We start from the raw sequence: 15,356 nt of genomic DNA on the forward strand, positions 1-15,356 counted from the left end.
GGGAAGAAGCTGTTTTTGAGTCTGTTCGTGCGTGTTCTCAGATTTCTGTATCTCCTGCCCGATGGAAGAAGTTGGAAGAGTGAGTAAGCCGGGTGGGAGGGGTCTTTGATTATGCTGCCCGCCTTCCCCAGGCAGCGGGAGGTGTAGATGGAGTCAATGGATGGGAGGCAGGTTCGTGTGATGGACTGGGCGGTGTTCACGACTCTCCGAAGTTTCTTGTGGTCCTGGGCCGAGCAGTTGCCATACCAGGCTGTGGTGCAGCCCGATAGGATGCTTTCTATGGTGCATCTTTAAAAGTTGGTAAGGGTTAATGTGGACATGCCAAATTTCCTTAGTTTCCTGAGGAAGTATAGGCGCTGTTGTGCTCTGTGTTATATAATACAAATAATGTGCATAAATCAATCCTTTATTACAGAAGTAGCTTCATTGACAAAAGGGAGTTTCATAGATAGATAGAATTTAAAGTGCAGAAGGAGGCCATTCGGCCCATCGAGTCTGCACCGGCTCTTGGAAAGAGCACCCTACCCAAGGTCAACACAACCACCCTATCCCCATAACCCAGTAACCCACCCAACACTAAGGGCAATTTTGGACACTAAGGGCAATTTATAATGGCCAATCCACCTAATCTGCACATCTTTGGACTGTGGGAGGAAACTGGAGCACCCGGAGGAAACCCACGCACACACGGGGAGGATGTGCAGACTCCGCACAGACAGTGACCCAAGCCGGAATCGAACCTGGGAACCTGGAGCTGTGTAGCAATTGTGCTATCCACAATGCTACCGTGCTGCCCCTATCATCTCAATTTTGTCCAGGACTTGTCACCCCCCTCCCCCCAACTAGGTGGCACAGAGGGACCCGGGTTCAATTCCAGCCTTGGGTCACTGTCCGTGCGGAGTCTGCACATTCTCCCCGTGTCTGCGTGGGTTTCCTCCGGGTGCTCCGGTTTTCTCCCACAGTCCAAAGATGTGCGGGTTAGGTGGATTGGACATCAATTGCCCTTAGTGTCCAAAGGTTAGGTGGGGGTTACGGGATTACAGGAAAAGGGTGCTGTTTCGGAGGATGGGAGCAGACTTGATGGGCTGAATGGTCTCCTTCTCCACTGTAGGGATTCTATGATTCTATATGATGCTTAAATTAATTGGCCTTAAATTTCCTCTGCCATTCGAGCTCTTTAGAAATGCACTGTTATGCCTACATAGGGCTCAATGGATGACACCTATCCAAGCCCTAGTTATCGTGCTCAATTCTCTAGAGGGAGGCTTGGACGCACAATTTTCTGACTCGGCTTAAGAGAGGTATGGAGTGAGCCAGGGCTGACACTTTTGCCTATTGGAGCAGTCAGGGCCCCCTCACACCGCCGCTACCTTGTTTCGTTTTCCCACACTGGTTTGCCTGAGCCTTCTCTTTGGGATATTCCTGGCCTCAGTCTCATAAAGCAGAGACCTGCTCCTCAGCAGCTGCAGGAACTGGCAGATCTGCCCATGGATGGCCTCCGACACCACACTGCTGGTGGCGTGAAAGTGGACCACGCCTTCCTTCGCCTTCAGCACCCACAAATAAAGACCCGTTTCCACCAACGAGTAGTAAAACACTGGCCCGGAGATGGCATCCAGGGTGCTGCAAAGCTCCTCCATACTCGGGATGGCTGATCCTGAAGATCCATCCATCGCGTTGCTCCATGCTGGGGGTTGCTCTATCCCAAATGCAAACGTCAGAAATCGGTGTCTCCTCCCGGCCTCTGCGTACTGAAGTGTCTTTGTACTGTCACCGAGCTTTTCAAGGACTGACTGGATCCCATCATAGCTCTCCAGAAGAACATCATTGGTTTCTTTCGGCAGTGCTATCCCCTCAAACGTGAATCTCCTACTCAGCCAATTGTAATATGCTATCACTTCCTTGAAGGCCTTACATCCTTTCATCAGTTCCTTTACGGAATAGGAAAACTGGCAGTTGCTCGCAATCTTGAACTTGCACTTGTAGATCAACTCATCCTCCCCAGCATCCTCCGCGGCTTCCAGAGCCCGTTCGTAGAAGTACAAGGCATGCCGATGCTGAGCCGTGCCTTTATAAACTCCCGCGAGACCAAGTGCAGCCTGGCACTTCAGTTTGGGATCATCCCCCCTGCTGTCGTGATCCCAAGCTTGCTGGTACCAATTTGCTGCCTCCTCAAAGTTCTCTGTTGCCCTGTAGATGTCCCCGAGTCTAATCAGTGCTGCTAATCGAAGTTGCCGCTCTCCTATGGATCTGGACAAGTTGAAGCTCTGGTGAGCATGGGTCATTGCAAGATCATAGTTGCCGAGCACTGTGTGAATCACACCCATTGCCCCGTGGGCTTCAGCTGCCGCTGTACTATTGCCCAGCATCTTGCTCAGCTCACAGTACTGCTGGTAGTTGATCACTGACTCGTTGTAGAGTCCCAATTTCTCTTGCAGTTTGGCAACCTGCAACTCAAACAAACAAACAGTGAGTTAGGATTTCCTGCTGATACTTCCCACTTCTCCAAATCCCTTTTAACAGTGAAAGCACAAGAGAGATGTTCCTCCCTTTTGTGCCTCGGGAACATTTAGAAAGTTGTCTGGAGTCACACTAACCCAGCTCCCCCAGGCTTTTAACAACAAGTTATGTTGACACAGTATAGTAAACATCCCCAGGTATTTTCACGGGATAATCTGGTACTGAGTCACAAAAGGAGATATTAGGGCTGGCCACCCCTAATATCTGACAAGGGTGGTGCTGTTCTTGTCTGGCCTACTGACCTCTACCCTGCAGAGGCCGAGCGCCAACTCCCAGACACTTCTTCCTACCTCCGCTTGGAACTCACCGCTGAACATCAAGCCATTGTTTCCAGGACTGTCACTGACCTCACCTCCTCTCGAGGTCTTCCCTCCGCAGCCTCCAACCCCGCACAGCCTGCTTCTACCACCTCCCCAAAGTCCACAAACGGGGCTGTCCGGCTAGACACGTTGTATCAGCCTGCTCCTCTCCACTGAACTGCCCTCCCCGCTCTTCCCCACTCAACTGATTTCTTCCGAACTTTACTCTATTTTTCAATCGCTTGTTCAGTAATGTCCCACCCACTAACTCTTCTGATGCCTGACATCATTTCAACAGTTTCCAGTTTCTTGCCCTAACCGCCTTCTCTTCACTATAGATGTCCAATCCCTTACAATTTTTATTGCCACTTGCCCTCCATTCCACAAACCTGTCTTTGTCCTTTTGAAATACACTGTCCTTCTTCCAGTTCACAATACAGTGAATCCTCAACATGACTGCATCCCTGAAAATCATGACTTTAAGTGAAGTGACTGAGTATCAGAGAATCCCTACAGTGCAGAAGGAGGCCATTCAGCCCATTGAGTCTGTACCGACTCTCTGAAATAGCACTCCCCCCAAGCCCAAGCCCCCACCCTATCCCACTAACCCTTAGCCTAACTTAACTTAACCCCCGGTGTCTATGTATTTACATTATGGACCTTGTGTTGCCCTTTTATGTATTTTCTTTGTCTTCTAATTTCTTTTAATGTACTAAATGATCTGTTTGAGCTGCTCACAGAAAAATACTTTTCATTGTACCTCGGTACACGTGACAATAAACAAATCCATCCGCTACGAAGTGCATCCCGGGCTCCCATTGGAATCAATGTTTAAACCGGAGTTAGGTTCCTTAGGACATCTTTTGCCCAGAAAAAGCAATGTACGGGGAGGCACGGTGGTTAGCACGGCTACCTCACAGCACTAGGAGCCGGGGTTCGATTCCGACCTCGTGTGACTGTGTGGAGTTTGCGTATTCTCCATGTGTCTGTGTGGGTTTCGTCCGGGTGCTCCGGTTTCCTCCCACAGTCCAAAGATGTGCGGGTTAGATGAACTGGCCATGTTAAATTGTCCCTTAGTGTCCAAAGATGTGTAGGTCAGGTTAAGAGGTTATTGGGATAGGTTATTGGGAGTGGGCTTGGGTGGAGTGCTATTTCAGAGGGTCGGTGCAGACTTGATGGGCCGAAAGGCTTTCTTCTGCACTGTAGGGATTTTATGATTCCATGATACCAGTTGAAATATTGCACCGTACATGTGCAGCTCTGTGCATTGCAAGCTAAAATGACTTGCAGAATAAAACAAACCATTAAATATAAAATAAATACTATACAGTTAGTTAATTTAGGACATTTCTCAGCAGAATTTTTAAAAAAAACTAGATGTTTGGTTATCGCATTTAAGAGGTATTTAGGCATGCAGTTGTGATGCCCAGGCATGCAAGGCTATGGGCCAAATGCTGCAAAATGGGATTAGAATATTGAGATGGTTGTTCTTGACTAGCGCAGACGTGATGGGCCGAAGGGCCTTTTCTGTGCTGTGGACCGCTTTGATTCCAAGTTCAAATGCTGTACATTCCTAAATGCCTTATTCAGAAATTAAATAAGCTTTAAATAATAGAAATTTAAAAATATATCAAAAACACAATATATGTGCAAATGCTATAAATAAATGCTATAAATAAATGTTTAAATAAATTGCCCTCACCAAATATAGCAACTGTAATCCTTTATTCAAAAAGGGAGACAGAAAGCAGAAAACTACAGGCAAGTTAGCCTAACATTTGTCATAGGGAAATTGTAATGAGGTATTATTAAAGATGTTATAATAGGGCACTTAGAAAGGTTTATGACAATCGGGCAAAGTCAACATGGTTTTGTGAAAGGGAAATCATGTTTAGCCAAATTTCAGAGGAGTAGGGATGTCTTGCTGCAGTTATACAGGTCCTTGGGGAGATCACACCTGGAGTATTGCGTGCAGTTTTGGGCTCCTAATTTGAAGAAGGACAGTCTTGCTATTGAGGGTGTCCGAAGGTTCACCAGATTAATGCCTGGGATGTCAGGACTGACATATGAAGAAAGACTGGATCGACTGGGCTTCTCTTCACTGGAGTTTAGAAGAATGAGAGGGGATCTCATAGAAACATATGAAATCCTGATGGGACTGAACAGACGAGATGCAGGAAGAATGTTCGTGATGTTGGGGACATCCAGAACTAAGGGTCACAGCCTAAGAATAAGGGATAAGCTATTCGGGACTGAGATGAGGAAGAACGTCTGCTCTCAGAGAGTTGTGAACGTGTGGAGTTCTCTACCACAAAAAGTGTTGCGGCCAGTTCGTTGGATATATTCAAGAGGGAGCTGGACATGGCCCTTGCGACTAAAGGGACCAAGGGGTATCTATCTTTTTATTGTCACAAGTAGGTTTACATTAACACTGCAATGAAGTTACTGTGAAAAGCCCCTAGTCGCCATATTCAGGCGCCTGTTCGGGTACACAAAGGGAGAATTTTGAATTCTCAGCCGGTACAGGAATTGAACCCACACTGCTGGCCTTGTTCTGCATTACAAACCAGCTGTCCAGCCCACTGAGAGAAAACGGGAGAGGATACTAAATTTGCATGATCAGCCATGATCATATTGAATGGTGGTGCAGGTCGAAGGACCGAATGGCCTACTCCTGCACCTATTTTCTATGTTTCTTTGAAGGAGAACTGGTGGATATACTGTACTTAGGTTTCTAGAAGATATTAGAAAAGGCAACACATTAAAGTTTATTGCGGAAAGTTAAGACTCATGGTGTAAAGGGTAACATATCGGCCTGGATAGAAGACCGACTAGTTAACAGGAAACAGGGTATCCATAAATGGATAATTTTCTGGTTGGTGGGATGTAACAGGCTGTCCTATCTCAACAAATCGCCTTCACCCTGCCCACCAGGCTTGTAAAATTCAATTTACGAAACTGGGCCCAGTCCCAAGCTACCTGCACCCCCAAGTGCAGGGCAGCATGGTAACGCAGTTGTTTCACTGCTCCAGGGTCCCAGGTTCGATTCCCGGCTTGGGTCACAGTCTGTGCGGAGTCTGGACGTTCTCCCCGTGTCTGCGTGGGTTTCCTCCAGGTGCTCCGGTTTCCTCACACAGTCCAAAGATGTGCAGGTTAGGTGGATTGGCCATGTTGAATTGCCTTTAGTGTCCAAAAAGGTTAAGTGGGGTTACTGAGTTACGGGGGTAGAGTGGAGGTGTGGGCTTGGGTAGGGTGCTCTTTCCAAGGGCCGGTGCAGACCCGATGGGCCGAATGGCCTCCTTCTACACTGTAAATTCTATGATTCTTTGTTCAGGGTCGGTGGATTGGCCACGCTAAATTGCCCCTGAATTGGAAAAAAAGAATTGGGTACTCTAAATTAGGTTAGGTTTGTATCCACTGGAGTTTAGAGTCAGAGGCGACTTGATTGAAATCTTAAAGATCCTGAGGGGTATTGACAGGGTGGATGTGGAGAGGATGTTTCGTCTTGTGGGAGAATTTAGAACCAGGAGGTCAAGGTTTAAAAATAAGGAGTCGCTGATTTAAAATAGAGACGAGGAGAATATTTTTCTCCCAGAGGGTGATGAGTCTCTAGAACTCTCTTCCTCAAAAGGCGGTGGAAGCAGAGTCCTTGAATATTGTTAAGGCAGAGCCTGATAGGTTCTTGATTTACAAGTGGGTGAAAGGTTTTCGGAGTTGGCAGGAGTGTGGAGTGGAGTTTACAGTCAGATCAGACATGATCTCATTGAATGGGAGACGATGGGGCAGGCATCCATTTTGTTGTTGCTAAAAAAGGATAATGACCCGGTGGAGTGTGGGTTGTACAGGCCAATATCTCTGTGGATGCCAAGGTTCTTGCCAACGTGTTGCTTAGGCTGGAAGAGTGCCTTCCGCAGGTGATTGGGGAAGATCAGAAGGGGTTCGTAAAGGAAAGGCAGTTGTCATTAAACGTGCAGCATTTGTTAAATGTGGTGCTCTCTCCATCAAAAGGGAGGGAATCGGAGGCATTTGACCGCGTAGAGTGGAGTTACTTGTTTGTGGTGTTGGAAAGGTTTGGGATTTGGCCTAAGTTTGTGGCATGGATTAAATTATTATATAGGGAATCGAAGGTGAATGAGGTGAATTCGGGGTATTTTCAGTTACATAGGGGAACACGGCAGGGGTGTCCCATGTCCCCCCTCCTGGCGATAGAGCCCTTGGCCATAGAGCTGAGGTGCTCGGATAAGTGGAAGGGAATAGTGAGGGGTGGGAGGGGTGGCTGGAGTTTCTGACAATGATTTCTTGTTGTACATCTCCAACCCGGGTTCCAAGGTGGGGGGTAGAGTGGGGCTGCCCAAGAGATTTGGGGCTTTTTCAGGCTATAAGCTGAATCTGGAAAAGAGTGAATGTTTTTTGGTGTCTTCTCCAGAGGCGGGAGCTGGCTTGTGGGGGGAGGGGGAGGAGGGGTGCCATTTCTGGTGGCGACTACCCACTTTGGGTATTTGAATGATAGATTGTACAGTGCAGAAGGAGGCCACTCGGCCTATCAATTCTGCATCGGCCCTTGGAAAAAGCATCTTACTTAAGTCCACACTTCCACCCTGTACCCGGACCCCAGTAACCCCACCTTACCTTTTTTGGACACTAATGGCAATTTATCATGGCCAATCCACCTAACCTGCACATCTTTTACTGTGGGAGGAAATCGGAGCACCCGGAGGAAACCCACGCAGACACGGGGAGAATGTGCAGACTCCGCACAGACAGTGACCCAAGCTGGGAATCGAACCTGGGACCCTCGACCTGTGAAGCAACTGTGCTGCCCCGCACTTGGGGGTGCAGGTAGCTTGGGACTGGGCCCAGTTTCGTAAATTGAATTTTACAAGCCTGGTGGGCAGGGTGAATGCGGATTTGTTGCGATAGGACAGCCTTCCCCTGTCATTGGCAGGGTGGGTGCAGGCAGTACAGATGAATAACTTGCCACGGTGTTTATTTTTATTTCAGTGCAGATTGGTCTTTATACCGAAATTATCTTCTATGGATTGGATTGGATTGGATTTGTTTATTGTCACGTGTACCGAGGTACAGTGAAAAGTATTTTTCTGCGAGCAGCTCAACAGATCATTAAGTACATGAGAAGAAAAGGGAATAAAAGAAAATACATAATAGGGCAACACAACATATACAATGTAACTACATAAGCACTGGCATCGGATGAAGCATACAGGGTGTAGTGTTAATGAGGTCAGTCCATAAGAGGGTCATTTAGGAGTCTGGTGACAGTGGAGAAGAAGCTGTTTTTGAGTCTGTTCGTGCGTGTTCTCAGACTTCTGTATCTCCTGCCCGATGGAAGAAGTTGGAAGAGTGAGTAAGCCGGGTGGGAGGGATCTTTGATTATACTGCCCGCTTGGGGGTAGAACGGTTGATTTTGTTGTTTGTTTGGGCAGGTAACGTTGTAAGGATTCGGAAGACAGTGCTTCAGAGAGCGCGGCAGTCAAGGGGTCTAGCCCTTCCAAACCTGCTGTATTATTATTGGGCGCCGAATGCGGAGAAGGTGCGTGTTCGGAGCAGGGAGCTGGAGGCAATGTGGGTGAGGATGGAGGCAGGCTCTTGTAGGGGACGGGGATGTGGGCGCTGATAATGGCATCGCTCCCGTTTACCCAAGGAAAATATTTGGGGAGTCCAGTGGTAGTGGCCGCATTGAAGATATGGAGGCAATTTCGAAAGCATTTTAGGTTGGGGGGTCAAAGATGATGCTAATCTGAGGGAATCCAGGTGTTAGAGCGGCGAGGTTGGATTCTAGGTTTCGAGGGGTGATGGAAATGAAAGACTTATTTCTAGAAGGGTGGTTCGCGGGGTTGGAACAGTTGATGGTGAAGTGTAGGTTTCCGTGAGGGGTGACCTTTAGGTATATGCAGGCGCGGGATTTTGTGTAGAAGATTTTCCCGACTTTTCCGGTGGCACTGCCCTCCTCGCTGTTGGAGGGGGTGCTATCGGTGATTGGAGGATCTGGCAGTAGATGGGGCATCGTTGGAAGGGGTTAAGGCAAAGTGGGAGGAGGAGCTCCGATGGCGCTGGAGGAGGGACTGTGGTGCAAAGTGTTGCGGAGGGTGAATTACCTCAACCTTGTGAGTGAGGCTGGGGTAGATATAGCTGAACATGGTACACAAGGCGCACCTGACGAAGTCGAGGATGAGCCGGTTATTTGAGGGGGTGAAGGATATTTGTGGAAGGGGCCGGCCAATTATGTACATACATTCTGGTCCTGCCCAAAGTTGGAGGCATTTTGGAGGTCATTTTTCAGCACCACATCACCGGTCCTGCATGTAGAGTTGGAACCCAGTCCCCTGGGAGCCATATTCAGGGTGTCGAACTTGCCGGAGCTGCAGACGGGAGCGGGGGCACTGAATTCAGACTGCATTCTTAGAGGGCCGAAGGGCCTGTCCCTGTGCTGTACTTTACATTGTACTGTTGTACCTGCTCTCCTTTCAAATCTCTCTCAGTCATAATCAACAACTTACTTAGATTTTGAAACACCCACCTGATAATAAGCAGATGTTACATCCTGACAGTATCCAGTAGGGGGTCCCCCTATTAAGTACTCCAGGTACTTCTTCCCAAACACCAATGCTTTCTGGTGCTGATGAATAATCCAATATGCCTTGGTCAGGTTCAGGTACACAGACACCTCTCTCTCAGAGCTCCAAAACTCCCTGCAGCAAATCACAACAGCACTGAAGTCAACATCACTTTGGGTTGTTACAGAATCCATTCAGCTTTGGAGGGAGGGAGCATCAGGCGATGACCAAGACGATATTATATCAGTCATACACCGGTCAATCAGGAGGTGGTCTTCACTTTCCTTCAGAGATGTTCGGTCACTGCACTGAAAATACCCAATACTCGAGAACATCTCTATCATGTACAGCACCGCTGAGCAAGATGATACCTTCATCCAGCGTTGGAGCAGTCTGTCTCAGATAGAAGTAATCGTCATGCACAGCTCAGAAGGAGGCTGCTCAGTGCACTGTGCCTGTTTTGGTGAAAATGACCTCTCCAGCCTAATTCGTGACGGTCTCTGTTATGAGTTATATTAAGGGTTAAGATTGTAGATTTTGGTTTCAGTTTCAAGTGAATTGGGGGTTTAATTTTGTTTGGTTTAGTATGCACGTGTCTGTTTACAAACCATACTTGAAATTTTGACCCAGCTGGGAGGTTTTTAGAAGCAAGAGAGTAGAATCTGGTGTGCTTTGGGCCTGTCATCATGTTTGTGGCAACAATGCATGCCGCATTAATGGGAGCACTGCGGAATCAGGAGCACTGCGGTTTCAGCAGCACAGTGCACTGTGGTATCAGGAGCACTGTACAGTGCAGTATAAGGATAACTGCACACTGCAGTATCAGAAACACTGTACACTGCGGTATCAGGTGCACTGTACAGTGCAGTATCAGGAGCACTGTACATTGCGGTATCAGAAACACTGTACACTGCGGTATCAGAAACACTGTACATTGCGGTTTCAGGAGCAATGCACACTGCGGTATCAGAAACACTGTACACTGCGGTATCAGAAACACTGTACACTGCAGTATCAGAAACACTGTACACTGCGGTATCAGGAGCACTGTACATTGCGGTATCAGGAGCACTGTACATTGCGGTATCAGGAGCAATGCACACTGCGGTATCAGGAGCACTGTACACTGCGGTATCAGAAACACTACTCTGCAGTATCAGAAACACTGTACACTGCGGTATCAGGAGCACTGTACATTGCGGTATCAGGAGCAATGCACACTGCGGTATCAGGAGCACTGTACACTGCGGTATCAGAAACACTGTACACTGCAGTATCAGAAACACTGTACACTGAGGTATCAGGAGCAATGTACATTGCGGTATCAGGAGCAATGCACACTGCGGTATCAGGAGCACTGTACACTGCGGTATCAGAAACACTGTACTCTGCAGTATCAGAAACACTGTACACTGCGGTATCAGAAACACTGTACATTGCTGTATCATGAGCAATGCACACTGCGGTATCAGAAACACTGTACACTGCGGTATCAGAAGCACTGTACACTGCAGTATCAGAAACACTGTACACTGCGGTATCAGGAGCACTGTACATTGGGGTATCAGAAACACTGTACACTGCAGTATCAGAATCACTGTACATTGCGGTATCAAGAGAACTGCACACTGCGGTATCAGAAACACTGTACACTGCGGTATCAGGAGCAATGCACACTGCGGTATCAGAAACACTGTACATTGCAGTATCAGAAACAATGTACACTGCAGTATCAGAAACACTGTACACTGCGGTATCAGGAGAACTGCACACTGCGGTATCAGAAACACTGTATACTGCGGTATCAGAAACACTGTATACTGCGGTATCAGGAGCACTAGATCCAGTGGTATCAGGAGCACTTTACACTGCGGTATCAGGAGAACTGCACACTGCGGTATCAGAAACACTGTATACTGTGGTATCAGAAACACTGTACATTGCGGTATCAGAAACACTGTACACTGCAGTATCAGGAGCACCGTACATTGCGGTATCAGAGCACCGTACATTGCGGTATCAGGAGCACTGTACACTGGTATCAGGTGCACTGCACACTGCGGTATCAGGAGCACTGCACGCTGTGGTATCAGGAGCACTGTACACCGCGGTATTAGGAGCACAGTACACTGCGGTTTCAGGAGCACTGTACACTGCGGTTTCAGGAGCACTGTACTCTACGGTATCAGGAGCACTGTACACCGCGGTATTAGGAGCACTGTACACTGCGGTATCAGGAGCACCGTACACTGTGGTATTAGGAACACTGTACACTATGGTATCAGGATCACTGTACACTGCGGTATCAGGAGCACTGTACACTGCGGTATCAGGAGCACTGTACATTGCGGTATCAGAAACACTGTACACTGCAGTATCAGAATCACTGTACACTGCGGTATCAGGAGAACTGCACACTGCAGTATCAGAAACACTGTACACTGCGGTATCAGGAGCAATGCACACTGCGGTATCAGAAACACTGTACATTGCGGTATCAGAAACACTGTACACTGTGGTATCAGGAGAACTGCACATTGCGGTATCAGAAACACTGTATACTGCGGTATCAGGAGCAGTAGATCCAGTGGTATCAGGAGCAATTTACACTGCGGTATCAGGAGAACTGCACACTGCGGTATCAGGAGAACTGCACACTGCGGTATCAGGAGCACCGTACATTGCGGTATCAGAAACACTGTACACTGCAGTATGAGAAGCACTGTACACTGCGGTATCGGGAGCACTGCACGCTGTGGTAACAGGAGCACTGCACATTGCGGTATCAGAAACACTGTACACTGCAGTATCAGAAATACTGTACACTGCGGTATCAGGAGAAATGCACACTGCGGTATCAGAAACACTGTACATTGCGGTATCAGAAACACTGTACACTGCAGTATCAGAAACACTGTTCACTGCGGTATCAGGAGAACTGCACACTGCGGTATCAGAAACACTGTATACTGCGGTATCAGGAGCACTAGATCCAGTGGTATCAGGAGCACTTTACACTGCGGTATCAGGAGAACTGCACACTGCGGTATCAGAAACACTGTATACTGCGGTATCAGAAACACTGTACATTGCGGTAGCAGAAACACTGTACACTGCAGTATCAGGAGCACTGTACACTGCGGTATCAGGAGCACTGCACGCTGTGGTAACAGGAGCACTGCACATTGCAGTATCAGGAGCACTGTACACTGCAGTATGAGGAGCACTGTACACTGCGGTATCGGGAGCACTGCACGCTGTGGTAACAGGAGCACTGCACATTGCGGTATCAGAAACACTGTACACTGCCGTATCAGAAATACTGTACACTGCGGTATCAGGAGCAATGCACACTGCGGTATCAGAAACACTGTACATTGCGGTATCAGAAACACTGTACACTGCAGTATCAGAAACACTGTTCACTGCGGTATCAGGAGAACTGCACACTGCGGTATCAGAAACACTGTATACTGCGGTATCAGGAGCACTAGATCCAGTGGTATCAGGAGCACTTTACACTGCGGTATCAGGAGAACTGCACACTGTGGTATCAGAAACACTGTATACTGCGGTATCAGAAACACTGTACATTGCGGTAGCAGAAACACTGTACACTGCAGTATCAGGAGCACTGTACACTGCGGTATCAGGAGCACCGTACATTGCGGTATCAGGAGCTCCGTACATTGCGGTATTAGGAGAACTGTACACTATGGTATCAGGAGCACTGTACACTGCGGTATCAGGAGCACTGTACACTGCGGTATCAGAAACACTGTACACTGCGGTATCAGGAGCAATGCACACTGCGGTATCAGAAACACTGTACATTGCGGTATCAGAAACACTGTACACTGCAGTATCAGAAACACTGTACACTGCGGTATCAGGAGAACTGCACACTGCGGTATCAGAAACACTGTATACTGCGGTATCAGGAGCACTAGATCCAGTGGTATCAGAAACACTGTACACTGCGGTATCTGGAGAACTGCACACTGCGGTATCAGGAGCACTGTACATTGCGGTATCAGAAACACTGTACACTGCGGTAACAGAAACACTGTACACTGCGGTATCAGGAGCAATGCACACTGCGGTCTCAGGAGCACCGTACATTGCGGTATCAGGAGCACTGTAAACATCGGTACCAGGAGCACTGCGCACTGCGGTATCAGGAGCACTGTAAACTGCGTTATCAGGAGCACTGTACACTGATATTAGGAGTATTGTACACAGGTATCAGGCGCACTGCACACTGCGGTATCAGGCGCACTGCACACTGCGGTATCAGGCGCACTGCACACTGCAGTATCAGGCGCACTGCACACTGCGGTATCAGGAGCACTGCACGCTGTGGTAACAGGAGCACTGCACATTGCGGTATCAGGCGCACTGCACACTGCAGTATCAGGCGCACTGCACACTGCAGTATCAGGCGCACTGTACACTGCGGTATCGGGAGCACTGCACGCTGTGGTAACAGGAGCACTGCACGCTGTGGTAACAGGAGCACTGCACATTGCGGTATCAGAAACACTGTACACTGCAGTATCAGAAACACTGTTCACTGCGGTATCAGGAGAACTGCACACTGCGGTATCAGAAACACTGTATACTGCGGTATCAGGAGCACTAGATCCAGTGGTATCAGGAGCACTTTACACTGCGGTATCAGGAGAACTGCACACTGCGGTATCAGAAACACTGTATACTGCGGTATCAGAAACACTGTACATTGCGGTAGCAGAAACACTGTACACTGCAGTATCAGGAGCACTGTACACTGCGGTATCAGGAGCACCGTACATTGCGGTATCAGGAGCTCCGTACATTGCGGTATTAGGAGCACTGTACACTGAGGTATCAGGAGCACCGTACACAGTGGTATTAGGAGCACTGTACACTATGGTATCAGGAGCACTGTACACTGCGGTATCAGGAGCACTGTACACTGCGGTATCAGGAGAACTGTACAATGCGGTATCAGGAGCACTGTACACTGCGGTATCAGGAGAACTGTACAATGCGGTATCAGGAGCACTGTACACTGCGGTATCAGGAGCACTGTACATTGCGTTATCAGAAACACTGTACACTGCAGTATCAGAAATACTGTACACTGCGGTATCAGGAGCACTGCACGCTGTGGTAACAGGAGCACTGCACATTGCGGTATCAGGAGCACTGTACACTGCAGTATGAGGAGCACTGTACACTGCGGTATCGGGAGCACTGCACGCTGTGGTAACAGGAGCACTGCACATTGCGGTATCAGAAACACTGTACACTGCAGTATCAGAAATACTGTACACTGCGGTATCAGGAGCAATGCACACTGCGGTATCAGAAACACTGTACATTGCGGTATCAGAAACACTGTACACTGCAGTATCAGAAACACTGTTCACTGCGGTATCAGGAGAACTGCACACTGCGGTATCAGAAACACTTTATACTGCGGTATCAGGAGCACTAGATCCAGTGGTATCAGGAGCACTTTACACTGCGGAATCAGGAGAACTGCACACTGCGGTATCAGAAACACTGCATACTGCGGTATCAGAAACACTGTACATTGCGGTAGCAGAAACACTGTACACTGCGGTATCAGGAGCACCGTACATTGCGGTATCAGGAGCTCCGTACATTGCGGTATTAGGAGCACTGTACACTGAGGTATCAGGAGCACCGTACACAGTGGTATTAGGAGCACTGTACACTATGGTATCAGGAACACTGTACACTGCGGTATCAGGAGCACTGTACACTGCGGTATCAGGAGCACTGTACACTGCGGTATCAGGAGCACTGTACATTGCGGTATCAGAAACACTGTACACTGCAGTATCAGAATCACTGTACACTGCGGTATCAGGAGAACTGCACACTGCGGTATCAGAAACACTGTACACTGCGGTATCAGGAGCAATGCACACTGCGGTATCAGAAACACTGT

At 48.3% G+C, this 15,356-nt stretch overlaps 1 protein-coding gene across 4 annotated transcripts in view; it reads right to left on the reverse strand.

The window, feature by feature from the left end:
• LOC140399050 (uncharacterized) overlaps positions 1 to 15,356 on the reverse strand; it is a 765,316-nt gene that overhangs the window by 625,543 nt on the left and 124,417 nt on the right. For all 4 annotated transcript variants that reach the window (XM_072488134.1, XM_072488132.1, XM_072488133.1 and 1 more), the window contains exons 8-9: positions 9,358 to 9,529; positions 1,371 to 2,447 (exon numbers count right to left, since the gene is read on the reverse strand). In XM_072488134.1, coding sequence (XP_072344235.1) covers positions 1,371 to 2,447; positions 9,358 to 9,529 — 1,249 coding nt within the window. The remainder of the gene's footprint in view (positions 1 to 1,370; positions 2,448 to 9,357; positions 9,530 to 15,356) is intronic.

The sequence above is a fragment of the Scyliorhinus torazame genome, chromosome 22 (genome assembly GCF_047496885.1).
Source record: "Scyliorhinus torazame isolate Kashiwa2021f chromosome 22, sScyTor2.1, whole genome shotgun sequence".
NCBI lineage: Eukaryota > Metazoa > Chordata > Chondrichthyes > Carcharhiniformes > Scyliorhinidae > Scyliorhinus > Scyliorhinus torazame.